General features: G+C 42.6%; 1 protein-coding gene across 1 annotated transcript in view; it reads left to right on the top strand.

Annotated features, from left to right (window-relative positions):
* The first annotated feature begins 738 nt into the window (after window positions 1-738).
* The window catches only part of LOC309554833 (phospholipid phosphatase 3-like), a 37,770-nt gene continuing 11,045 nt past the window's right edge, over window positions 739-27,463 (top strand). Inside the window, exons 1-4 of the mRNA XM_082256551.1 lie at window positions 739-1,326; window positions 7,658-7,812; window positions 12,559-12,830; window positions 26,740-26,797. Of these exons, the coding sequence (XP_082112677.1) occupies window positions 1,167-1,326; window positions 7,658-7,812; window positions 12,559-12,830; window positions 26,740-26,797 (645 nt within the window). The 5' untranslated portion in view covers window positions 739-1,166. The remainder of the gene's footprint in view (window positions 1,327-7,657; window positions 7,813-12,558; window positions 12,831-26,739; window positions 26,798-27,463) is intronic.

Below are 27,463 nucleotides of genomic sequence, written 5' to 3'. Positions count from 1 at the left end.
GGGATAACCTTTGCGCAAACCAATCGATTGCGCTTATTAGGATTTTTTTTTTACCAAAAATATTTAGCAGAATACACATTGGCCTAAATTAATGAAGAAATTCGATTTTTTACATTTTTTTTTTTATTGGATGTGTTTTATAGAAGAAAATAAAAAATATTGTTTTTTTTTCAAAATTGTTGATCTTTTTTTTGTTTATAGCACAAAAAATAAAAACCGCAGAGGTGATCAAATACCACCAAAAGAAAGCTCTATTTGTGGAGAAAAAAGGACATCAATTTTATTTGGGTACAGCGTCGCACGACTGCGCAATTGTCAGTTAAATCAGCGCAGTGCTGTATTGCAAAAAATGGGCTGGTCAGAAAGAGGGTAAAGCCTTCCGAAGCTGAAGTGGTTAAAGGGCCGCGAAATCCAACTTAATTTTGCCTTCACCCGTGACCTCAATGCAATTCACCAACGCGTGCAAAATTTTACCAAAAGATCACATTTTTCAAAAATGTTTGGGGTAAATGAATCCTCTCAGATCCCTGTCCATGACAGGTGCTCTTTAAAATTCTGGCAGCCATGCCAGTCTCCTAAACCTTAAATGGCCCCTATATCTTCAGCAGGCCGTGCAGTGCGCGCACATTGAGCATGTGACTGCCGCTACAAGCGACACCTGTCAGTGGGTAGGATGTCTGAAAGCTTTTATTGGTCACGAGGTGGCACAGCTGGGTGAGTTCCTGAGTTGACTTTGCAGCAGAAGAACATATGGCGGGGTTAGACATGGGACAGCGGTAGATTGCAGGGTCCCAGGACGATGAATTATAGGGTGTGGACCACTCACAGCTCAGATTACAGCTGCATTATTCTTTTTCCTCTCCAGCTATCTCCCTTTCCTCTCCTTCCTTCCAAAGTCTGTCTCACCCTTTCCCCCCCCTCCCCTCCTTCATCATACACCGCTGTCAGCTCCACCTCCTCTTCCTCTCCCTTTAACTTTCTCTGCTCTTGCTAAGTTTCAAGTCACTCCAGAGAGGGCTTGCAGACGGGGGCTATAGGTGACCGAGACTCAAGGGCGCAGCGAGTGCCAAGAGCAGGGTGGACGTCCTCTCTTGTAGAACCAGATATAGACACGGTCAACTTCCAAGTCGTGATTCTCTTCGCCTGCTACTGCTGCTGCTGAAAAGATGCATCTCACCCCCGGTGGAGCTCCAGATTGGTGCCCTGACCCCAGGGTCCTCAAGGTGACGGTGGGGGGCCACTGCGTCCGCAGAGAGCCCAAGAACAAAGCCTCCAGGGGGTCCAAGAAGTGGCTGATATTGCTGGACCTGCTGTGCCTCTTCGCGGGTAAGTTGGCATGTATGTCAGGACAATCAGAGCATTCTGTAAAGGTGTCACCAGAGTAGAAGGTTCACATTGTCTGGTCAAGCTTTGTCCGATCACATGCAAGGGGAATTCCATTTTATTTGAATTCACCTGCATGTGGTTGAGCATTAAAAGGAAACGCAGGTTTATTGACGTAGAGACATTTGGACCGGCATGCACCATATGACAACTTACCAAACTCTTCTTGGCTAAAAAGGGGCAATGTAGTCACCTAAGCAGCAATGGAGGAATAGGGAGAGCCACCAATATGGGGAGCCACCTGCAGATAGTCGCAGCACTGTGGAGAATAATAAGGTGTACTAACCTGTCCAATAGCTTTTTCCCAATCTCTGCGGTCTGTTGCATAGACGCTGTGGGGTTGATTTACTAAAACGGTGAACACAGAATCTGGTACCGCTGTGCATAGTAGACAACCAGCTTCTAACTTCAGCTTGTTTTAAACTTTGAGAAAAAAACTTGGAAGCTGATTGGTGTCTATGCAGAGCTGCACCAGATTTTGTTCTCGCTAGTTTTAGTAAATCAACCCCATTGACTCATTCAACCAACCCAGGACCATCCATGGAAACCTTTAGTGAAGTTTCTACTCCTTTAGTAAATCAAACACAATTATACAGAGCTAGGTACACAGTGCTAAAGTTGGCCATACACATTACAATCTGATTGTGCAATCACTATGTTATCTTGGTTAGGTTTACTAATACTATAATGTGAGGACCTATCTAATCAATACAGCTTGAATTTAATCAGGCAGGACAATACACTGCATAGTTGTTAGTAGATCTAATTGAGATTGTATCATTAGATTGTAACGTGTATGTTCAAAATAATCTACAATAACCAACTGGATACTAATATTTATAGGTAAGGTTGATTCAGGGAATATCCGATCTTCTCTCGGGGGATCAAAAATGATTTTTCTCCCTGCTGAAACAAATTGGATCATGCTTTATTGTTTTGTTTTTTCTGTCTTCCTCTGGATCAACTGTGGGTATAGGATTGTATGTATATGTGTGTGTGTGTGTGTATATATTATATATATATATATATATATATATATATATATATATATATATTTTTTTTTTATATATTTTTTACCTTCTATTGGTTGAATTAGGTGGATTTGTGTTATTTTTTTAACCCAAGCTAACTGTGTAACCAGCTTTGACTTCAGCTAACAGTCTATCCAGTGCAAAATTGATAGATATTGGCTATTATGGGCATGGGTTTAGTGAATAAGCCCATTTTACACTGTTGCAGTTTAAAGCATGCAACATCCCCATAATAAAGATAAAGGGGTTGATTTACTAAAGGCAAATAGACTGTGCACTTTACAAAGTGCATTGCATAAAGCACCGTTAACTGATGCCATCATTCCAAATTAATATCAAACAGAACGCACAATAGAAAAGTAAGACTTTTAAAGGCCACAAAGGAGGGATGATCATAAACAATTATTAAAAAATAAATCAAAATGTATTGATTCATCAAGCTAAAAAATACACATAACATGATAGAAACAATAAAATGCAGAAAAATATTCCCATTGGAATATCATGGATACAACATACCAAGTTACAAAAAATGTCCCTGATAGCAAATCTGTAGGTCCTCAAACAGCTGAGCCGACGTGTTTCGCCAAGGGTTTCTTCAGGGCTAGAGAGACCTTATCTTTTTTTTTTATATCTTTTTGTAGAAAATGTCTATAAGGTCTCTCTAGCCCTGAAGAAGCCCTTGGCGAAACACGTCGGCTCTTTGAGGACCTACAGATTTGCTATGAGGGACATTTTTTGTACTTGGTATTTTGTATCCATGATATTTCTACGGGAATATTTTTCTGCATTTTATTGTTTCTATCATGTTATGTGTATTTTTTAGCTAGATGAATCAATACATTTTGATATATTTTTTAATAATTGTCTATGATCATCCCTCCTCTGTTGCCTTTAAAAGTCCTACTTTTCTATTGTGTGTTCTGTTTGATTTACAAAGTGCAGTTGCTCCAGAGCTTAATAAATGCGGTAAAGTTTCACTTTATAAAGAAGATCCAATCACGTGCAAGGAAAATAAAAAAACAGAATTTTTCCTTGCACGTGATTGGATGATGAAAGTCAGCAGAGTTTCTGCTCATTTAATAAGCTCTGGAGTAACTGCACTTTGCAAAGTGCACAGTCTATTTGCCTTTAGTAAATCAATCCCATAGTCTGTTCCCATCTAAACACTGCATTTTGAAAAATACAACATGGCTGCAGCTGCTTCTTTCTGCATTTTAGTTTACTGGAAGTCTGTCAAAGTCAAAGGCAGTGCAGGAAAAATGCTTCCAGCATGCGTTTTACATTGGCAACAGGAATTGGTCAATGGCTGCTTAACCTATTCACTCAGTGAGCATTTTAATGTCTAGAACAGGGGTCTCCAAGCTTTTGTAACAAAGGGCTGGTTTACTGCCCTCTAAACTTTAGGAGGGCTGGACTGTGGCCAGTGGGAGTAGAATATGCCCTGGCATTGGTGGGAGTAAACAATGCCATAGGCTTGGTGGTCAGTAGGAGTAAAGAAATTACAGCATTGGTGTCAGTGTGAGGAATAGCGCCCTATCTCTGGTGTCAGTGGGAGGAATAGTACCCTATTGATGGTGTCAGTGGGAGGAATAGTACCCTATTGATGGTGTCAGTGGGAGGAATAGTGCCCTCAGGGCCAGATAAAGGCAAGCAAAGGGCCACATTCGGCCTATGGGCTGCACTTTGGAGACCTCTGGTCTAGAAGGCTGCCATGGTTGACAGGTTTACCAGATTAAATATTTAAAGCTCAACTCCAGGAATGATCTGTATTGTATAGTTTGATTGGTTCAGCTTGCCACAAAGCATGGATATCTGATACCCAATGGACCACTGGGGAAGCTGGAAATCAATGTAGTAGTCAATGCTACCACAGTGATGACCACGATCTTCCGGGTACGGTTCTGCTCAGGTTCTGTACAAGGCTTCCCTTCTGAGTATAGTGGGTTGCTTGCACTGCCATCATTCATTGAACATATTTCTTTCAATGAATAGAAGGTGCTCTGTAACTGGATGAGGTGGAGATCATGACACCAGCACCCTTCTTCTCCACCATGTCCAATCAGAGAATGCCTTGTAAACACTGAAACAAAAAATACAAGGCAGAACCCCCTGTTTGCAGAGGGGAAGCCACTCACACAGAACCCCAGGAAGATGGTAGCTATCACTGTAGGAGTGCCAACATGTAGCTTCTCCAGCATCCCATAAAGTTGATGTATACATTTTTACATAGCGCCAAGCTGGAATGTAAGGCTGGCCATAGGTGGATTAAAATTCGAACAGTTCAGTAAGGACCGACCAAATTTAATCCATGTATGGCCTTCCCTTTTGACAGAAGTCAAACATTAAATTGAATTCTGTTGAATGGAAACATTGGAAAACTTTTCTCTATCAGCAACTTCAGCCAATTGGTGTATTCGGACAGCAGAGGAGTCCTCGCTATCAGACTACGACGTCTCAGCAGAGAGAATTCTTCTATCCACCTCGCTTGTGTGGATAGGGGAATTCTTCATTTTTTTTTTCCATCAGCATGCTACCTGATCAAAAAAAAAAAAAAAATGATCTGTGGCCACCTTAACCTGGGGTTCAGTTTTAACGAAGCTACTAAAGAAACAGCCAATAAATGGACAGCCTGGCCAAGCTTGTGGTTAACAAAGATCTAACTGGACAACATTTAGTTTGCAAAAGCAAACCGTTTCATTTTTTTATTTTTCATCCTGCAGAGCTCAAGTCATTTCTTTGCCAAGTTTGGTATTTAGCAATGTTTGCTCTACAAATTAGTGAGTATGCCAAGTATGAGCCATCAGACAAAGATATGGAAACTCCACTAATAAATGGGGAAATTAAGAACCTTGATTGGCCAACACAGTTATTTGAGAATGCCAGCTGTACCAGATTTTGCATTCCCCTGTTTTAGTAAATCAACCCCTATGTGCCGAACATAGCCTTCATCAGGCTGTAAAAAATCTTCAGCTAAAACCTGATAAGACACCTGAAATGTGTAGTTCTGCAAAAAGCCAGCGTTTACAGAAGTTTGTATTAGGGTTAAAGGGTAATAGTATACACTAAGAGTCGGTCCACACTAGCGCGACTTGTCAGCCTGACAAGTCGCGCTCCCTCGCGGTCTATTGACCGCTACAGAACCCGTTCTAATAGGAGCGACACAAGTCGCTCCGACTTAGAAAAAGAGTCCTGTACTACTTCGGGGCGACCTCGGAGCGACTTGCATAGACTTCTATTATGTGAAGTCCCTGCAAGTCGCTCCGAAGTCGTGGTGCATGGGAATGCACAAGTCGCCCCTGAAGTAGTAAGGAGTAGTGTGAACCGAGCCTAAAAATTGCTATATATAATCATATGAAATGTTTGGTGTTTATTATTGCTACTACAGCTGTTGTTTTTTTTCCTTATAACTGACTTCTAGACCAGTTTTTTTCAACCAGGGTGCCCAGGCACCCTGGGGTGCCTTGTGGTTTCTTTAGGGGTGCCTTGGCAAAATGCCTAGAAATTGCCCCACAATTGTATACAAGCCAGCAGGTGGATGAAGCCTGCCTTTTAGTTTCCCACAGCCACAGGTTTTCATTGTGCACCATTATGACCTCCTAGCCGCTGGCGTTCTAACAGCCAATGGCCCTCCCTTGCCCCTCTTTGTTAGCACTGGGGTCACATTAGCTGAGAGATGGAGAAAAACTGAGGGAGAAGAAAAACGTTGGAATACTAGTCAGTACCAGTGTGCAAAAGTGTACTGAATTTGGAAGAATAAATCACCTCTATCGATGGGTGTCCTAAGTTTGTGGGTGTTGTATAATGTAGAACTATTAGAATAGTTTTTTACATTTTAGAATGGGGTGCCTTGAGATTGTCCATAAACACTGTTCTAGACCATCCTATCCAGCACTTGCTTGCTGCATTGATAGAAGGAATGGGGGGACTTATACAAAGGTTCTGAGATCTGAGATGTTGGAAAAGACTGGGGAGCTATTAAAGCGGTTGTAAACCGGAAAAAAAAACCCTGCAAGAGACAAAGGCATCATTATGTATTACCTTACCTTAGACCGAAGCCCCGACACGGACCCCCGGACACCGCTGTGGGAGCTGACATGATCCCTTAGCGTCTCTTCCGGGTTCGGCGGCTCCGGCGCTGTGATTGGCCGGAGCCGCGATGACGTCACTCCCGCGCATGCGCGCGGGAGTCATTTTCCGGCAAGCTCCCGGCATGGAAAGCTGAAGGTCCGCCGGACCTTCAGAGCGCATGCGCCGATCGCGTGAGCGGCTGCATGCAGTGCAAATATCTCCTAAACCGTGCCGGTTTAGGAGATATTAATTGTACCTACAGGTAAGCCTTAATATAGGCTTACCTGTAGTTAAAAGTGTCAAAAAGCGGGATACTACCGCTTTAAGGGAAAATTAATGAGCTATGTAAATAATATAAAAAGTTTACTCCTTGCACTGTTGCCCTTCCCTTTCCTGTCAATCTCTAAGCACAGCATGGGTACCTAGTAGTGTACCAGGATCTAGTTCAGGGGTCTTCAAACTATGGCCCTACAGTTGTTCAGGAACTACAATTCCCATCATGCCTAGTCATGTGTGTGAACATCAGAGTTTTACAATGCCCCATGGGATGTGTAGTTCCTCAACAGCTGGAAGGCTGTAGTTTGAGGATCCCCAATCTAGGATGTGGTGGTCAACTGTGGCCCGAAGGGTTCAGTTTTGAAAAGCTGGCCAGTGGCCTCTGGTGCGCCTCAGGTTGTCCACCAGAAAAAGTAACGATGGAGGTTGGAAAGCCCTTAAATTTTAGTAATTTTCTTCAACAAGGATAAATGAATTGAAAGGTGGTTCTACAATAAGAAGAAAGTAAAAAACGAGCCTCCCAGTGATTAAATCAGATCTGATGGCATCACCTCTTCACACATCAATGTCATCACCCCTGAACTGAGGAAGTGGCAATTTAAAACCATGTGTTTTTGTTTTATTTTTTTGGTGAAATAAAGAAATTTGATGTTCATTAAACAAGACAACTCTGACCCATTCTTAGACAGATAACAATGGGTGCCTCACCGATCGGACCACCAAAGGGATATTTTTGCAACATCCTTTCAAACTAGTAGTGTAATGACTACGCTGACAGATGTCCTGCTACCTGACAAAGGCATACTTTATGTTTAGATCTGTTAAGAGCTGACACTGCCAGATGCAATAGAGGTCTTAAAGGGGTTCACCAAAAATGCCCTGTTTCTCCTTTGCAGTGCTCACACCTTTCCTGGTCTTCGAGTTTGGATTGATCGCACCGGTTCATCGAGGATTCTTCTGTGATGACAACAGCATCCGCTTCCCATTGATACGAGAGGAGACAGTGAGCGACACCATGCTTGTCAGTGTGGGTTTCATTGTGGGAGTCATTGTAAGTATCCCATGTTTGAAGCTCCATTTTTAAATACAAGCACAGTGGGGCGGTTGCGTATGGTACCACCAATGTAGGGTTATAAGGTTATATTATGGGACAGTTACCCATCACTGTATATTTCTCTATTGTACATCTCTTTCTTACTCACTTTTATTCTTTCTTTCTTTCTTTCTTTCTTTCTTTCTTTCTTTCTTTCTTTCTTTCTTTCTTTCTTTCTTTCTTTCTTTCTTTCTTTCCAATGGTTTTGCACAGACCAGCCCCAATTCTTTTTTCTCTGGTCCCCCGTCGGCGCTCTTGGCTTCTCTTCCTTGACCAGTGCCCCCAATAGCAAGCCGCTTGCTATTAGGGCACTGATCTGTGCTCGCCCCCAAACTCCACTCTTTGCCTCCATAAGACACATAGAGCCGAAGCTTGGCCCCACCCCTTCTCTCTTCATTGGCTCACTGGCTGTGATTAACAGCATTGGGAGCCACTGGCTCCCTCTGCTGTGTCTCATCCAATGAGGAGAGAGAGACCCAGGACAGCCAAGGCTCCCGTGCACATTGCTGGATTTAGAGGGGGCTCAGGGAGTATTGGGGGGCTATAGGGGGAGCAGCACACAGAAGGTTTTCTACCTTCATGCAAATGCATGAAGGTAAAAAGAACCTTTAGACTTTTCAACCACTTTAAAGATTTTGAAAAATGGGGAGTCTTGTGACTGCTCTCATCATTTCCTGCACACAATTCTCCCCTGATGTTTGTTTGCTGATTTTAGCCACATACGAAATGGAAAAGCTAAGATATATACAGAAATGGAAAGTTAAGATAAAAAAAAATGATCCCATTTTATAAATTTTGAGGTTAACGCTACCTTCTTCAACCCTGCCATCCTAATAAACACAGCCCTGCCCTTTACCAGCTCTATGTCTTATTTTCTTGCTCTTTTCTGCTCCACCCTACAGTGGCAGCAGACCTCTTACTACACCCAGCTACGTCTTAAATATCAGAGTAATTTTAGCAATGAAGTGTGCGTATATAAATAAATACAGTACAGTAAAACCTTGGATTGCGAGCATAATTGTTGAAACATGCTTGTAATCCAAAGCACTCTTACATAAAAGCGAATTTCCCCATAAGAAATAATGGAACTCAGATGATTAATTCCACAACCATTTATTCATAAGTCTTTCAGTTTATAGTCCATATAAAAAGATTTTTAGCAATGTGATAGGTGGTGTAACCATAAAATGTCCATCCACAAATGGCAGTCTCCACAAGGGGATTAGAAGCAAAATCCAGCAGAGTTACAGTGTATAAAAGAGAAGAGAGGCGCCTCTAGTCATAGCAATATGGTTACATTTAATGAAGGTTCAACATTTAGCAACTCACATGGTTGATGATTAAAAGAGGCACATCTAAAGCCTCGTACACACGCGTCGAAAATTGGCAGGGAATTTTCGTCCAACGTCCGATCTGCCGATTTTCGGCTTGTTAGTATGATGCTTCCGACAACCGACTCTGACTTTTCGGCCGAAAAAAATCTGGCCGTCAACACAACGGCCGATTTTCCGTCAGACAGTACAGATTTCGTCAGGCAAAGATCTTATGAGCAAGACTGGGCATGCTCAGAGAAGAAAGAACACAAAGAAAGCAAACCAACACATGACATCACTTCTGAAGTAGATTTTTGTTGGGCGAGAAAATTCGTGTGCAGTCTAGGCACATTCCAACCAACAAAACACCACTCTGGACAAAAGTCGGACGATCGGTCGGCCGATAATCGTTGCGTGTGTACGAGGCTTAAGTATGCAGGCATCCGGGGTAAAGCTGCACCACCGGCTCTCACCGCTGTCATTCTGCAATCGTGACCGGGAAGACTACGCTGCAGTAGAGCGATCTGAAACTGAGGCTTGAAGTGCTCGTGGAGCGCAGCGTGGAAGGGATGACATCGATGGCAGTGCAGAGGGTGGTCTATGTGGACAACTTTACCCCAGATGCCTGGAAACTTAGATGTGCCTGTTTTAATCAACCATATGAGTTGCTAAATGTTGTACCTTCATTAAATGTAACCATATTGCTACACTTAGAGGCGCCTCTCTTCTCTTTTATACTCAGTTGTGACATGACGCTACTTGTATATCAAGACATCGCTTGTTTAACAAGTCAAAATGTATTGAAAAATGTTATGTGTCTTGCAAAGCCCTCCTTAACCAAGTTACTCTCAATCCAAGGTTTTACTGTATATTGACATCTGTGATGCTGTTTGGATGTTACATTTGGAAAGCATAAAGGTTTAGCGCTGAGCAGTGCGGGGGTGTACCAACATGGCCTCCCCCACCTTCCTACTGCTGGGGTCCAGCTTGTTACAAAATGTAACATCAAAAAAGCATCACAGATGTCAATATACTATATTTATTTATATCTGCTCACTTCATTGCTAAAATTATTTTGAAATTCAAGAGGTAGCTGGGTGTAGTAAGATGTCCGCTGCTGCTGTCCTATCACATTACCGCTACCCGTCAGATCACAAAGTGTTTGGGACGCATGTTGGAGCGCATAGCGCATGCGCAGTAAGTATTTTTTGGTCGGAACGTCACGATCTGATGGGTAGCGGTAGTGTGATAGAACACCGGCACCATCCTGAATCAATGCAAAGCGTTCTGTGATTGGACAGAATGCAGAAACAGAGCAGTGACGTGTTCCAAAATAACAGAATGTAACGTTTCTAGTAAACATTGATGTTCAGCTTGTGCTAATAAGTTAACCTGTAATATGTTTTAGCAGGGCCTACAGGGCAACTGTTGTAGCCTGAGCCTGCATTCACATCTGTGCAGAACATATTTTTGGCCCTTCTGAAGTTTTTTTGTGTTTTTGCATGTGTAAAAAGGTTTTTATAGCATTTTACAAGCTTTGTGCAAGTGTTTTTGCATGTGTGTTTTCAGCTGTTTATTTCCTGGGCTTGGCAAGGGGAGGAAAGCAGTTCTAGAGGAGAGCAATCATCATACATGTCATACATTGATAGAATCAGACAAAAACACATCGCTCTAAGCCAGGGATCCTCAAACTACGGCCCTCCAGCTGTTGCGGAACTACACATCCCATGAGGCATTGTAAAACTCTGACATTCACAGACAGGACCAGGCATGATGGGAATTGTAGTTCCTGAAAAACTGGAGGGCCGTAGTTTGAAGACCCCTGATCTCTAAATGGAAACGTTCATCAGGTGCCTAGGCTGTGGTGATCTCTCCAAACACAGTGGAATACAATGTCAAGCAAAAGGACAGCCGGCAACTCTGTAAATCTTCAAATTCTTTATTGTCACACCTCATGGAGTAAAATAGACAAGGTGGCTAACGCGTTTCGGCAATGAGCCTTGGTCACAGCACACACAACATATGAAAATACACACATATATATATATATATATATATACATATACATACACACATAATAGGAGGCTCCACCCCCCATACCAATCAATTAGTAATTGAATCAAGTGCTGTGCTGACCAAAAAGGTTTAACAGCCGTTACAAATCGTAGGAGGGAAGTAGTCTCCAATGTGTGCTCGTTAAAGCAGATGACAGCCATGATGGAACAAAATATATGATACATTAAAATACATGAAACATACACATACACAGGTCATGTAGTAATTCACGTAAGGAAAAGATCCACATCATAACGATGATTCATTCCCAAAAGCATCCTTGTTTGGAGGTTAAATATCCACCACACCTCCCGGGACAGGAGCTTGCTGTGGATATCACCCCCTCGGGAGGACAAACCAACCCTTTCTAGTCCTTGAAAGGTTAAGGAAGTCCTATTTCCATGGTGCAAATATTTATATACATTCGACAAATTCTTATCATTACTGTATGAGGCTCCATGGAAGTGTTTACTTATTCTGGTCCTCAAGGGTCTTGATATACATCCCACATATTGTTTGCGACAATACATATGTATATAAATGTTTTTTCATATGTTGTGTGTGCCCATTGACAAAACGCGTTAGTCACCTTGTCTATTTTACTCACTGAGGTGTGACAATAAAGTATTGGAAGATTTACAGAGTTGCCCGCTGTCCTTTTGCTTGACATACATTATAGGAACTCCCATTGTAGACTGTAGGGGCAAAAACATCTGCATTAACTAAAAAAAAACAACTCATATGCTTTTTTGAGCATAGGGTGTAGAGTTTAGGGTTGTTGAGCCTACAACTTGTTGATAGGATTCCACAAGTCAAGTGTAATCAGCCATAGAGAAACAAGGTGGGAAATGCCCATATGTTATTGGAGACTAAAGTTTTCCTTTCACGTTCGCTCCAAAGCATTTTGGCAGAATGATGAATTAATGTAGAAATCTCTCGAATTCACTCGTCATTGATTGGATATTCTTAAATAATTTTTTATTTTTTACTAAAGAGCTTGATAATGAGCTGTGACTTCTTGGGAACTGTCCCATCCATTTGACCAGTCGTGACCCCATATTTGTGCCATGTGAAAAAACCGATGGAAACACAAATGGGGCCCCAGCCAAGTGGCAGCCATATTGTTTTATCATGCACCACAAATACATTTTCTCATCAACCCTAATTGTAAACAGGTCTTTAATAATAGAATGTGACACAATGGCTAATATTGTTTAAAAGGAAAAAAGACAAAAATCTGCTTCCTCCTTCTATGTAACACTCAGCGGCTGTTTATATGATATTGGCCGGTGGCCATTGCAATGGCTCTGATTGTGTTTTTTTCCTCCTTTGGCAGATCATCCTGGGAGAATGTCATTGGGTCAACAAGCAGCGCAGATTGGAGTCGGGTCCCAAGGAGGGATACTTGTCCAGCATCTACCGGCAGCTTCTTCCCTTTTTATTTGGAATGAGCCTGGGACAGCTGTTGACGAATGTCGCTAAGCTGAGCATAGGTCGTCTGAGGCCGTACTTCCTAGCCGTGTGCCAACCAATGGCCGTCAATTGCACAGCGGGATTCGTAGAGGATTACACGTGCACAGGGGACCCCAGCGCCATCACGGAGGCCAGGTGAGGACATTTAAACCTTATTTACATTCATCCTGCCTATAAAAGTTAAAGCGGATTGTACAAACACATTGTAAGGTGTATAAGCAGCCTAAATATACTTCTACATGGATGCTTAACCACTTAAGCCCCGGAAGATTTGGCTGCTCAAAGACCAGGCCCTATTTTGCGATTCGGCACTGCGTGACTTTAACGGACAATTGCGCGGTCGTGCGACGCTGTACCCAAACAAAATTGACATCTTTTTTTTTTCCCACAAACAGAGCTTTCTTTTGGTGGTATTTGATCACCTCTGCGATTTCAATTTTTTGCGCTATAAACAAAAATGAGCGACAATTTTGAAAAAATAACAATATTTTCCACAATTTTTTATATGAAATTCTCCAAAAAAAAAAGTAAAAATCAAAATTTTTTAACATTTCAGGCCAATTTGTTTTCTGCTACATATGTTTGGTAAAAAAAATTGCAATAAGCGTATTTTGATTGGTTTGCGGAAAAGTTATTGCGTTTACTAACTACGGGAAAGATTGATGTCATTTTCATTGTTTTTTTTTTTACTAGTAATGGCGGCGACCTGTGATTTTTTTCGCGGGACTGCGACATTGCGGCGGACAGATCGGACCCCTGACTGGCATTTTTGACACTTTTGGGGGGACCAGTGACATTACTACAGTAATCAGTACTATAAATATGCGCTGTTACTGTAAAAATGACACTGGCAGGGAAGGGGTTAACTTTATTGGTGATCAGTGGGTTAAATGTATCCCTAGGAGTGTGATTCTAACTGTGGGGGGCGTGGCTTGTGATGTAACCCCAGTGACATACGATCCTACATAGCAGGATCGCATAGTGTCTGCACTTACATCAGGGAGAATTACAGACGGCTGTGTTTACATCAGCCGCCTGCCTTTCTCCCTCTCCTGCGGGAGATCGCGAGTGACCGGCGGACATTGGAGCTGCCGGTCACTCACGCGGGGATCTCAGTAAACAAGCAGGGGCGGGAGCACGCCTCCGGCGGTGGACGCTCGCCCCCCACAGGCGGCTGAGCAAATGACGTACCCCTACGTCACTTTGCCCAGCAGCGGCCGCCTGCCGCAGTATATATGCGGTGGGCGGTCGTTATGTGGTTAAAGATGCCACATTTTTAGGCATTAACCTCCCTATTCCCGAGTGTGGCTCGGGGTTAATTTTCAGTACCAAAAGCGGTAACCCCCGAGCCACACTCAGGATTACCCCCAGAATCCCACTCACCTTCCCTGCGATCCCCCGTCGTCCTCCTCCGCCGTCCTACCCGCCATCCTCACACTCTCTCCCCGCTCTGTGCACGGCCGATGCCGGCACTTGCCTTCCGGTTCCCTTCCCTGCAAGCGTTGCGACGCAGGGGGTGGAACTGGCGGCAAATTCAAAAGTGTAAATACACGAAATGACATGATAGAAAGCTGTGATCCTAACGGATTACACTGTATCATGCCATTTCACCACAGAATCGCACCTGGTGACTTTTCCAGTGCCCTGCCTGTGCAGTGAAAGGGGAGCACACATGGGGAGGGGGGTGGTATCAGAAGCAGGCAGAACAGGGAGGGGGATCGGTGTCAAAGAAGCATCTACAGAAATGATGCCCTGTGTCTGTGTCTCCCCCCGCAGCAGCTGAAAGCTGGCAGGACAGGGAGAAACTGGCTTTCAGCTGCTGCAGAGAGCCTTCCTTCTGTAATTTCCCCTCCTCCCGACCACCCTGATTTCCCGTGTTGTTGGGCCCCCCCCCCCTGTGTGCCTGGGCCCCCTACAGGAGGACCATCATCGGCCCTGGATGGACCTATCATCCGCCTGCTCAGCAGGGATCAACGGAGCGATCCCTGCTGGGCAAGTGGAATCTGTCCAAATGGATCCGCCCCTTGCGAAAGGGGCCTTAAGCTGGCTACACACTACAAATTTTATACAATTTTCTTGTACAACATTACTTTAGATTTACTAAAATTATATAATATGAGGTCAAAGCTAAACTTTCAAATTGAATGCAATCAGGCAGACCCCTGCACTACATAGTTGAAGGTAAATCTAAAGGAAATTGAACAAAAATTGTACAATTTATATTCAGCTTTACTGGCTGGGTCACCAGAGGAAAATAAAAGAAAGAAAACGAATGCAGTCATCATCACATCTAAGAATTGGCAACCTGCAATATAATAAATGTTTGCCTTTGGGTTCAATACTGCTTTAAGAGATGGTAGCAGATGTGGAGGAGAGAGAAGTTGGAATGTGGAGTAGAAGTGACCTGACTCGGTGCATTGTCCCGGCACAAATTGCCCATAGCCGGTAATGACAGTGATGCCTTTGTTCACAAACACATGGACCAGTGTTCAGTCTATTCCCCCGGAATACTCAAAGAACAACGGGATATTTTTAGTTGATATCTTGCGGTGAAGTTTCGCTGAAACAAACATCTTGCATTGATATTGTGGAATCCCCGAAGGCAAGAGATTCCAGAGAAATAATAAAACCGCTTCCTCCCATTATATCCTTCTCTACCACATCGCTGCACGCCATATGATCCTCAACTCATAATGTTTTGGTGACCTCGCTGTTCCAATTAAAACCATTTTTTACTATTGCCTTGTCCCGGAACGATGAAGTCTCTCCTCGTCTGTCTGAGTCATGTCGAGAAGAGTGATGGAGAGAAACGATCGAAAAGTGGCAGCTAATGAGCTTCCTGTCTGGTTGGGGTTACTGTAAAATACGGTCTCTATTAGTAGAGAGAGAGATGAGTAAGAAATAGAGACAAAGGACGGGTATTCCCCTAACTGCCGAACATTTAATCACCCAATTTAACCCTTTCGCTGGCAGAGACATTTTTTTCTTCTTTTTTTGCCCTTATGTTTAAAAAAATTGTCTTATGGTCCTTTCACACGAGCGATCCAATCAGAATCGCCTGTTAGTTTTTTAGGCGGATTTGATGCTCCATGCATCCCTATGGGGCAGCGAAAGTCAGTGGAGACATATCCGCTGCCATCCGCATTCGATCCTGTCCGTGAAATCCGGACGGATTGAAACCCTATTTTCCATTCGTCCAGGGGATTGGATCGGATGGGATCGGATGAGAGCGGACAGGTGGTCCACTCTCATCTGATTCCCCCATAGAGATGTACGGGGCTCTGACACCTCCCTCTCCAGACACAGAGCGGAGAGGGAGCTGTCACCTTCCTGCTCAGCGGGGGATCTGTGTATCAACCCCCCACTGAGCAGCATGGATCCACCTACGGAGGCAGACCGTGTGAAAGAAGCCTTAGGCCAGAAGAATAGTTAAAAAAAAACCCAAATAGTAAAAGCAGAGACCCTGAAGAATAATATAGTGATAGTTCCAAATGTTTATTAACGCAACTGTTAGATCAAGTGCACATTTTTGGTAGAAAATGCATTTTACTGCACCAAAAACACAATATATTACCCATTTGTTGCACAATATAAAATGAGTAAAACGATACCCAACATGTCATGCCTTACAGTAAAAATGTGGTCGCCGGTAAAACGATGACGAACTTTGATATCCAAAAGTTTCCATAGGGGACGCTTTAAGAGCCCCCCACAGGTCATCAGTTTAGAATTAACAGTGTATATCGGAGATATAATTATTGCTTTCACTCCGGCATACACTATATTAATTAAAATAGTTAAAAGAAAAAAAAAAGAAAAATGAAAGGAAACAAAAAAGTGTTTACCAGCAATTCATTAATATATAGCTTCTAACATGATTATTGGCTCACATTAATGATTATAATCATAAGAATAATGTAACTTTAATGACAATTTTGTGACAATTATATATATATATATATATATATATATATATACACAAGTATTTATATATATTCAATATGCTTTAACCAACCTTAAAGTCAATTTGTACAAGTCACGAATCATTATATACATCAAGTTTATATATAAAAAAAAATGTTATCATAAAAAATAAATAAATAAATATATATATATATATATATATATATATATATATATATATATATATATATATATAAACTTATATATATATGTATATATATATATATATATATATATATATATATATATTTTTTTTTTTTTTTTTTATGATAACATTTTTTTTTATATATAAACTTGATGTATATAATGATTCGTGACTTGTACAAATTGACTTTAAGGTTGGTTAAAGCATATTGAATATATATAAATACTATACAGTATATATATTTATATATTTATATATATATATATATATATATATAGAGAGAGAGAGAGAGCGAGAGAGAGAGAGACCTCTAGAGATAACATTTAAAGTGAATCTAGCACTGAATATATTTTTAATTTTATAACTTCCATGCTAAGTAATATGCATTTAGAATTTATATATATATATACACACACACTATATTGTCAAAATTGGGACGTTTTCCTTTACACACACACATGAACTTTATTGGCATCCCAGTCTTTGTCCGTAGGGTTCAATATTGAGTTGGCCCACCCTTTGCAGCTATAACAGCTTAACTCTTTTGGTAAGGCTGTCCACAAGGTTTAGGAGTGTCTATGGGAATGTTTGACCATTCTTCCAAAAATGCATTTGTGATGTCAGGCACTGATGTTGGACGAGAAGGCTTGGCTCGCAATCTCCGCTCTAATTCATCCCAAAACTGTTCTATCAGGTTGAGGTCAGGACTCTGCGCAGGCCAGTCAAGTTCCTCCACCCCAAACTTGCCTTGTACACTGGTGCGCAGTCATGTTGGAACAGGAAGGGGCCATCCCCAAACTGTTCCAACAAAGTTGGGAGCATGAAATTGTCCAAAATGTCTTGGTATGCTGACGCCTTAAGAGTTTCCTTTACTTTACTGGTTTGCGCAACAATTATTGCGTCTACAAACTAGGGTAAAGATTTATGTCATTTTTATTTATTTATTTATTTTAATTAGTAATGGCAGCGATCTGCGATTTTTAGCGGGACTGCGACATTGCGGCGGACAGATCGGACCCCTAACTGACATTTTTTACACTTTTGGGGGGACCAGTGACATTACCACAGTAATCAGTGCTATAAATATGCACTGTTACTGTACTAATGACACTGGCAGGGAAGGGGTTACCACCAGGGGCGATCACAGGGCTAAATGTATGCCTAGGGGGTGCTTTCTAACTGTGTGGGGGTGGGTTTGCTGCATGAACACAGAGACCTGTGTTCTTAAATAAGAGGAACTCAGGATCCCTGTGTTTAATACTGACAGAACAGCAGTTTGCGGTGTTTACAACGGCAGACCACCCTTTTGTCTCAATGGGGGGGGGGGATCGTGGGCGCCCAGCGGACATCGCGCCCGCTGGTTGACCTCCCCTGTAGCCAATCTGTGCATGTGCGCGCCTCCCCAGCAGTCCTGCAAACCCATTGTACAGGTACGTAGTTTCGCGGGGCAGAGCCGACCTGCCGCAGTATAAGTATGGCGGCTGGTCGGAAAGCGGTTAAGTACAGCGACTGAGAACTGTAAAATAAAATGTTTTATGATTAATGAAAGGAAAGGAAAGTGAAGAGTAGCAGGTGGTGGGAGGTGGAGCGGAAAGGGCTGTGCAGTAATAGTACTCTCGTTTTAGCTATAGTGTGTGATTTTCCATTATTAGGACTGTTCTTCTACTGCTGGTCACGCTGCAATGCTTTTTTTTTTTTTTTATATTTGCATCTTTATAGTAAAAATGAACTGAAATGAAGTAATCACACCTATTTAGAGTACTTAGAGGTCCTTGCAGTGTTAAAATAATTTTGGTAGTGCAGAAATTCCATGGAGAGGGCAGGGGCTGGGAGCTTTACAGTTATATAGTTATATAGTTAGGTACAGGGCTTTTTTTCAGCAGGAACGTGCGAGAACGCAGTTCCGGCACCTCCAGATCTGAATGTATGTACTGGCAAGGGGTATTGGGGTGTGCTAGAGGGTCTTTTGATGCTGGCTGCTGTGAAATCTATTGTTGCTGGAAGGGATCTATTTCTGCAGAGAAAGGGGGCCTATTGTTGCTGGGGAGGTCTTCTGTTGCTTGTGGGGGATTAATTGTTGCTGGGGTTGATCTTATGTTGGTGGGGGGGTCAGTTGTTGATGAGAGGGATCTACTGACAAGGGAGGGGTCCTTGTTGCTGGCTGCTGGAGGGTCTATTAATGCTGGCTGAAGGGGATCTATTTATGAAGGGGGGTTTATTGTTGCTGGTGGGGGGATCTATTGTTGCTGGGGTAGGTCTTTTGTTGCATCGGGTCAATCGTTGCTGGGAGGGGTCTACTGTTAAAGGAGGGGCCTCATGTTTCTGGCTGCTGGAGGGTCTATTAATGCTGGCTGCTGGGGAATCTATTGTTGCTGAAGGGGATCTTTTTTTGAAGAGGGGTCTATTGTTGCTGGTGGGGGGATCTATTGTTGCTGGGGTAGGTCTTTTGTTGCATCGGGTCAATCGTTGCTGGGAGGGGTCTACTGTTAAAGGAGGGGCCTCATGTTTCTGGCTGCTGGAGGGTCTATTGATGCTGGCTGCTGGGGAATCTATTGTTGCTGAAGGGGATCTATTTTTTGAAGGCGGTCTATTGTTGCTGGTGGGGGAATCTATTGTTGTTGGGGTAGGTCTTATGTTGCAGGGGGTCAATCGTTGCTGGGAGGGGTCTACTGTTAAAGGAGGAGCCTCATGTTTCTGGCTGCTGGAGGGTCTATTGATGCTGGCTGCTGGGGAATCTATTGTTGCTGAAGGGGATCTATTTTTGAAGGGGGTCTATTGTTGCTGGTGGGGGAATCTATTGTTGTTGGGGTAGGTCTTATGTTGCAGGGGGTCAATCATTGCTGGGAGGGGTCTACTGTTAAAGGAGGAGCCTCATGTTTCTGGCTGCTGGAGGGTTTATTGATGATGGCTGTTGGGGAGTCCATTGTTGCTGAGGTTGACCTGCTTTGGTGTCCTGATCTACTTTACTGCCTTTGTTGTTATCATTAACAAATTCCATACAAAATACTTTGCGCCACAAAATGATACTTTCTGTACGTTCTGTATTCTCTAAAAGGGGTGGTACTGGGAGGTGAATAAGGGGTGGAACCTAGGAATGGTGCTCGGAGGTGGGTAGTGGGCGGAGTCAAGGGTCGATTTTGGAAGGGAGGAGTTCCTGCACTTTATCTCTGAGAAAAAAAGCCCTGCTTAGGTATGAACATCAGCAGGAGAGGTAGAGTAATTCCTTGATATAATCAGCTCTGTGCTTAGAAACCTGTGCAGACATCTTAGGGTTAGAACATCTCAATGGTAAAATGCTTGAGGATTCTAGTGGAACTCTCAGGGGACAGCAGGAAAAAGAGACAAACGTTATATTTGCAAACTTGCTTAATTGGCCTATAAAAAATCAAATGAAAGTGCTTCTGGTGAGTGATCTCCACTTTATGGGACAGAGATTGCTTTATGAGTCAGAAAGAAACAGACCGAAAAATAACTTTCTAAGTTAATGTATTTCCTGCCTCCCGGCTGTGCCAATAAATAATTATTTGTTAATTAATAGGAGAGGTGACGAGTATAATAAAGCAGAGGAGGAACAATCCTCTAAGAGGCAAATGTGATAACCCCCCTAGCCAGGGCTGCTGTTAGAAATCATCGGGCCCCGAACACAGGGCCACTGATAGGGGGGACCACCGGTCCTCAAGTAGGGGGCCCCCAGCACACAGGGGGGGCCCGATCAGTTGAGGGAGTCGATGCGGCCGGGCAGAGGGGCAATTACAGAAGGAAGCCCTGTAGCCAATCGGCGCATGTGCGCGCCTCCGGTGGCGCGTGCACTCCCCTCTAGCGGTCCCTCTCTGCACCAGCTGAAAGCCAGATTTCAGCTGCTGCAGGGAGAGACATAGACACAGGGCATCGTTCCAGAAATTGCTTCCCCGGCACCGATCCCCCTCCTGCAGAGCTGCAGGCTTCCCTGTCCTGTTAAAAAAAAAAAAAAATTCAATATTGTAATAAATAATTTTTAAAAAGTGTAAAATAAAATAATTGTAAACATTTTTAACATTTTTATTAAAAAAAAATATTTAAATTATAAGATTTTTTAAATGTAAAAAACAATAAGAAAAAAGGGCTAATTCACACAGGTTCTCTGTTATGCGTGTGTGCGCTAATAATGATTTTATGTGTATTCTTAGTGAAAATATTGTCTTGAGATATTCAGAGGGAGGGGGGGGGGGGTGGGGGAGGGGGGTCCTGCCAGTTAGGCTGTACGGGGCTCCATGATTTCTAACGGCAGCCCTGCCCGTAGTTTTTTTTACACAAAAATAGATAAAAAAATAAATAAACATATATATTTTTTAAACGTTAAAAATGTTTACTGCTATTTTATTTAACAATGTTTTTTTAAATTATTTATTACAATGTTTGTAATTATTTTTTTTGCAATTTGTTATTTTTTTACAGGACAGGAAAGCCTGCAGCACTGCAGGAAGGGGGGGGGGGGTGGCGTCACAGTGAAACGGGGCACACAGGGAGGGGGGGTCAGGAGCAGGCAGAACAGGGAGGGGGATCTGTGTCAGAGAAGCAATTACAGGAACGATGCCCTGTGTCTGTGTCTCTCCCTGCAGCAGCTGAAAGCTGACAGGAGGGGGAAAAACTGTCTTTCAGCTGCTGCAGAGAGCCACATAGGGCTTCCTTCCACTGATTCTCTGTGCTATTGGGGTTCCCCTGGAGAAGGACTGGTGGTCCCCTCCCCCTATCAGCAGCCCTGACCCCAGCTGCACTAATAGTTTTTCCTGTTTTCAGGGGAGCATTTTGCATTATTCAGAGGTACAGTGATCGAATTTGTAAACGATCACTTTGTAAAACAACCCATTCTGTTTAAAATTGAAATGAAATGCAAAACATTTTTGTATAGATATAAAAAAACCATTATAAATACCTTTATTTACCTTTTTATAGGTGATCACATTCTCTCTGTTCTCAGCTGCATAAGAGCTGGGGGGAGGAGAAGCAGCAGCACACTGAGCTTCCCAGTAAATGGCAGTGGGGGGGAAGGGGGTCAGGGCCAGTGTGCAGTGGTGTATTTTGGTTTTGTCCTGCCCTAGGCAAGACTAAAATTGGGCGCCCCCCTCCTATGTAAATTTTCCCCACTCCTTTTTTAACAGATGTGGCTCCCTACAAAATTGAAGGACTAAAAGTCCCAGCATGAAACCCTGAGATCTCATGAGAGGGGGGGGGGTGAGAGGGGGGTGGGTGAGGGAGAGAGAGAGGAGGGTGGGTGAGGGAGGGAGAGAGAGGGGGATGAGAGAGAGAGAGAGGGGGGTGAAAGAGAGAGAGGGGGGATGAGAGAGTGGGGGGTGAGAGAGAGGAGGGATGAGAGAGAGAGAGAGGGGGCAAGAGAGAGTGGGGGGATGAGAGAGAGGAGGAATGAGAGAGAGAGGGGGATGAGAGAGAGAGAGGGGTATGAGAGAGGGGTATGAGAGAGGGAGGGGGGTGAGAGAGAGGAGGGATGAGATAGAGAAGGGGAGTGAGAGAGGGGGATGAGAGAGAGAGAGAGTGAGAGAGAGGGGGGATGAAAGAGAGAGAGGGGGGATGAAAGAGAGAGGGGGATGATAGAGAAAGAGAGAAGGGGTGAGAGAGAGAGGGGGGATGAAAGAGAGAGGGGGATGATAGAGAAAGAGAGAGGGGGTGAGAGAGAGAGAGAAAGAGGGAGGTGAGAGAAAGGGAGGGAGAGAGAGAAGAGGGGTGAGAGAGGGGGGAGAGAGGGGGGGGTGAGTGAGTGAGAGAGAGAGAGAGGAGGGGTGAGAGAGAGGGGGTGAGAGAGGCGGTTCTAGCAACCAGTGGCCAATAGAGTCTCAGGTGGAGGGGGGGTGGCTTTTTTTGCTGCCCCCCTGCAAAGTGCCGCCCTAGGCCTGGGCCTTGTTGGCCTAGGCCAAAATACAGCACTGCCAGTGTGATCATTGGAGGAGAGCAGGCTGAGTATCTCAGTAGTAAGATAACAAACTATTCTCCTTGTGGGTAGGAACTCAGTAGTGAGATGCCAAACCACTCCGTCAAGGATGACCATATTCCTTGGAATATAAATTGAATACAGCACTGTCCAGATAGCATGGTCCAACAGCAAGAGCTGGGTGAAGCCTCCGCTGTGGGTTCCAGAACAGCATTAAAATATCAGCAATGAGTCAAGTCTTGCCTCATCCCCACCCAAAACTTCAGACTAAACCCCACTGTAAATATAGGTTATTCCACACCCCTCAGATATACTATCACCTAACCCAATTAAATGTGACCACTCATCTACCATTTTTATTAAAAGAAAGATGGGTTTTTATATCTCTCCTAGACCTCATGGGTGGGATCTCAGCTGTGAGATGTCAAACCACTCCCCCAAGGATGTCCATATTCCTTGGAATATACAAGGAATGCAGCAATGCCCAGATAGCATAGCCAGACAGTCAGAACTGAGGGAGACCTCCCATGTGGGTTCCAGGAGAGTGCTAATAACTTGAACCTTGCCTGACTCCCACCAAAACCTAATCTAATAGACACATGAATTTATAGTGTTTTAGATCAATTATTTAAAGTTTGACTTTTTTTTTTTTTTTGCAACAGTTACTAGTAAGTCATTTTTGATTCATTTTTGATAAGACTTTCACAGCTTTACTTATTGTTATGTGTTTTGATTACTGTGGTTCGTATGAAGATATATAATTGTATATGGCCATCTCTACTTAGGGGAATGTGGTTAGAAGTGCTGAATAATGACAACTGTGAAAATCAGCTTAGAGAATCTGTTGGTTCCATCTATATCCGTTAATTTAATGCAATCACTATGCAGCAGACTGCGATTTCCCTTTGAGGCTTTCACATCTTCCTGGCATATGTTAGTATTGTCAGCTTGATGCTGGATGAAAAGGGCTGGTCAACAAAGTAGTCACGCAACCATTTTCAGTTGGCTGTTGATGGCAAGTCACATGACTCTCCTATTCCTTACCTTCTTATATTCTGTTGCAGACTGGCTTGAATCCATGTGTTATATTACTATACTAACAGTCTACTTGTAGCTCCAAGTAGAGCTTCCCATGCAAAAATTCCATGTTGTTTCCATTTTTGCTAGATTGCTAGATATTTGTTTTAGTATAATGCCAAACTTACAAAACCCCATAAAGTTAAGTGACTCATACAGATTAAGGACATTGGGAAAACCCTATCATCTGAGCATTCAGGGCAGCCTTTACCAAGCAGGGTTCCGTACACAATCCTTTGCCCAGTATTGATCCAGAGGAAGGCAAAAAAAAAAAAAACCCACTGGAGTTTGTAGGGTTCCCTGAGATCAGATGTGTGTTTTATAGGTTCCTCCATTTTTAAAGGGTTGAGAAAGGCTGACTTAGAATAACCATCAGCAGCATTGTTCAGTGGAAAAGACAAAACAATTCATTTTATTTTAATTTTATTTTGATTAAAATAATTAGAAGGAAAAAAAATATTAAAAAATAAATAAAATAAACAAAAAAATGTTTACAAGTAATTCCTTATTATATATCTTCTAACATGATTATTGGCTGACATTAATGATTATAATCACGAAGAATAATTCAACTTTAGTGACAATTTTGTGACAATTATATCTATTCAATATGCTTTAACTAATATTAAAGTAAATTTGTACAAGTCTGCATAAATAATTTATTTGACAAATCACTATATACATCAAAAGTATGAATAAAAAATAAAAAAAAAAAAAAATAGACACATCACTATATACATTAAAAGTATGAATTAAAAAAAAAAATATATATATATATATATATATATATATACACATCTATATATATACACACATCTATATATATATACACACACACGCCTGCCTTTACACACACATGAACTTTATTGGCATCCCAGTCTTAGTCTGTAGGGTTCAATATTGAGTTGGCCCACCCTTTGCAGCTATAACAGCTTCAACTCTTCTGGGAAGGCTGTCCACAAGGTTTAGGAGTGTGTCTATGGGATCATTTAAACCATTCTTCCAGAAGTGCATTTGTGAGGTCAGGCACTGATGTTGGATGAGAAGGCCTGGCTCACAGTCTCCACTCTCATTCATCCCAATGGTGTTCTATTGGATTGAGGTTAGAAGTCTTTACAGGCCAGTCAAGTTCCTCCACCCCAAACTCGCTCATCTATGTCTTTATGAACCTTGCTTTGTGCACTGGTCTAAATCATGTGGTGGAGGGGGGATTATGGTGTGGGGTTGTTTTTCAGGGGTTGGGCTTGGCTCCTTAGTTCCAGTGAAGGGAACTCCTAAGGCGTCAGCATACCAAGACATTTTGGACAATTTCATGCCCCCAACTTTGTGAGTCCTGACCTCAACCTGATAGAACACCTTTAGGATGAATTTGAGCAGAGACTGTGAGCCAGGCCTTCTTGTCCAACATCAGTGCCTGACCTCACAAATGCTCTTCTGGAAGAATGGTCAAACATTCCCATAGACACACTCCTAAACCTTGTATACAGCCTTCCCAGAAGAGTTGAAGCTGTTATAGCTGCAAAGGGTGGGCCAACTCAATATTGAACACTACAGACTAAGACTGGGATGCCAATAAAGTTAATGTGCGTGTAAAGGCAAGCCCAATATTTTGGTAATATAGTGCATATATGTATATATATATATATATATATATATATATATATATATATATATATATATATATATACATATACACACACATATATATATAAATTATTAATACATATTACTTAGCATGCAAGTTACAAAATTATAAATATATCCAGTGCTAGATTCACTTTAAATGTTATCTCTCACGCTTAGCAGACCTCTTTACCTTCTTTCACTTAGTTCTTAACTAATATGAAAAGCAGGCTTGCAGCAGGCAGGGTTGTACAGTAAAGTGTTGGCTAATATCACCTTACATACAGCAGAAATGGGCCTCAGCATAGATTGTATAGACAAGTAAAGGTCACAGAGGCTGAGTCAGACTTCGGGGAGATGCCGAGCGAAGCATTGCGAAGGAACATTCTTTAAGTTTGCAATAGATACTCATCTCTGTCACAAGGACTGAGTTCCCATTTCTCAAAAAGATGGGGTAAAACAAACCAAAAAAATATCTAAAAAAAAATGGCAAAATATTGCATGTATAGAAAAACATCTTTTGCTTATTTTTACCCATCTGGACTACAAAATCCCACCCTATCGCCTCGTTTCTATGATATAAGACGGCATGTTCTGTAGTCCAGCAGGGGAGAACTGGGTGGGCAGACAACGCTACCTAGGATTTCACTGCAGCAGGGGCTGTGTTGTCACCACGCTAGGAGGTCTCAGGATTTCTGGCTTGATATTGGTCTGCACTCTTTGAAAAGTGATGCAGACGGGGAAATGTGTTGCACAGATGAATATTTTTTTGTTTTTTTTAAGATTGTACGCTGGAAATCTAGTTAAAATCGCTCAAACTGCCTAAATGTGGAACTAAAGAAAAAATGATTTTTTAATTTTCTTTTTTCATTTTGGATAGAATTTTTTTTTTGCCCACGTCCCATTCAGGGAGATTTCCATTCATTTCCTGTCCCATAGTCAAAATAGGAAGTGGAAAGAAATCTCTCCCAATTGAGGAATCAATGGTTGTTACCAGAACTAGTGTCCCCAATGGGGGGTTTCTTCTCGATTCCTGTTGTGGTGACATCCTAAAATTTTGGATTATTTTTGCTTTCAGTGATAATGGTAAACAGGACACATAGAGAGGGGGAATCTCCCTAACGGGGGACTGAGAGCAATAAAAACCTGGCAGGTGCTTTAATCCTTCTCCACCCCCCCCCCCCCCGAAAAAAAAATAAAAAAAATAAAAAGAAAGAAAAGTATTTTCTTTATTTAAATTGTATTATTTTTACGTGTGTGGCCAGCATCAGACTTCCGTAGTTTTAAAATGTATTTTATTTTATTTTTTTCAGGAAATCGTTCTATTCTGGACACGCTTCTCTCGCCATGTACGCCATGCTGTATCTCTCGGTGAGTCTTCACACACTATGACCATGCAGAATCTCTTGTGACTCAGGTTACCTAATATTGTGGAGAAGAGGAAGTGTGACCGTAAGCTCAGTGGTCTATAGTGACAGTAATTCCTTGCCAGCCAATCTTCTTGGTCATCTGGGTTATAATGGTTTGGGGTTTTCTGCAGCTCCACAGCCACCAACATCTTCTAATAGATGAGGACAGAAAGACCACAAAATTCTTCCCACTTCTCATACGGCCTGACAACTAGGGATGATCGAACGGTTCGGGTCCACCATCGGTTCGGCCCGAACATTGGGTGTTCGAGGTTCGGCCGAATTTAGAACTTTTTGCCCAAAAAGTTCGGAATTCGGCAACCAGAACCGCCCAAAATGCAATGCTTCAGGAAATGGGCTTTAAAAGCCCGTGATTGGACCAGAACCATTAGCAAAAGCCAATTGAGGGGGCAGGAGAATGCTAGGAATGTGATTGGAGTGACTAGGGGGTCCCTAGACCAATCATTAGTGAATACGCCCCCCAGTATATAAGATCGCCCCCGCCATATTCCCAGCATTGTTATACTGGACATGGAAGAGAGTGGAAGCAGTTCTGTTAATTTTACTTTAAAAGTGTCATTTAGCTATTTTTAGTGTGAGGAAAGGGATATCTAGTGTAGTTAGAGTG

The sequence above is a fragment of the Pelophylax lessonae genome, assembly GCF_965119305.1.
Source record: "Pelophylax lessonae genome assembly, chromosome: 4".
Classification (NCBI taxonomy): Eukaryota; Metazoa; Chordata; class Amphibia; order Anura; family Ranidae; genus Pelophylax; species Pelophylax lessonae.
Note: the sequence above shows the minus strand (reverse complement) of the source record. Positions and strands in the feature narration are given on the sequence as shown.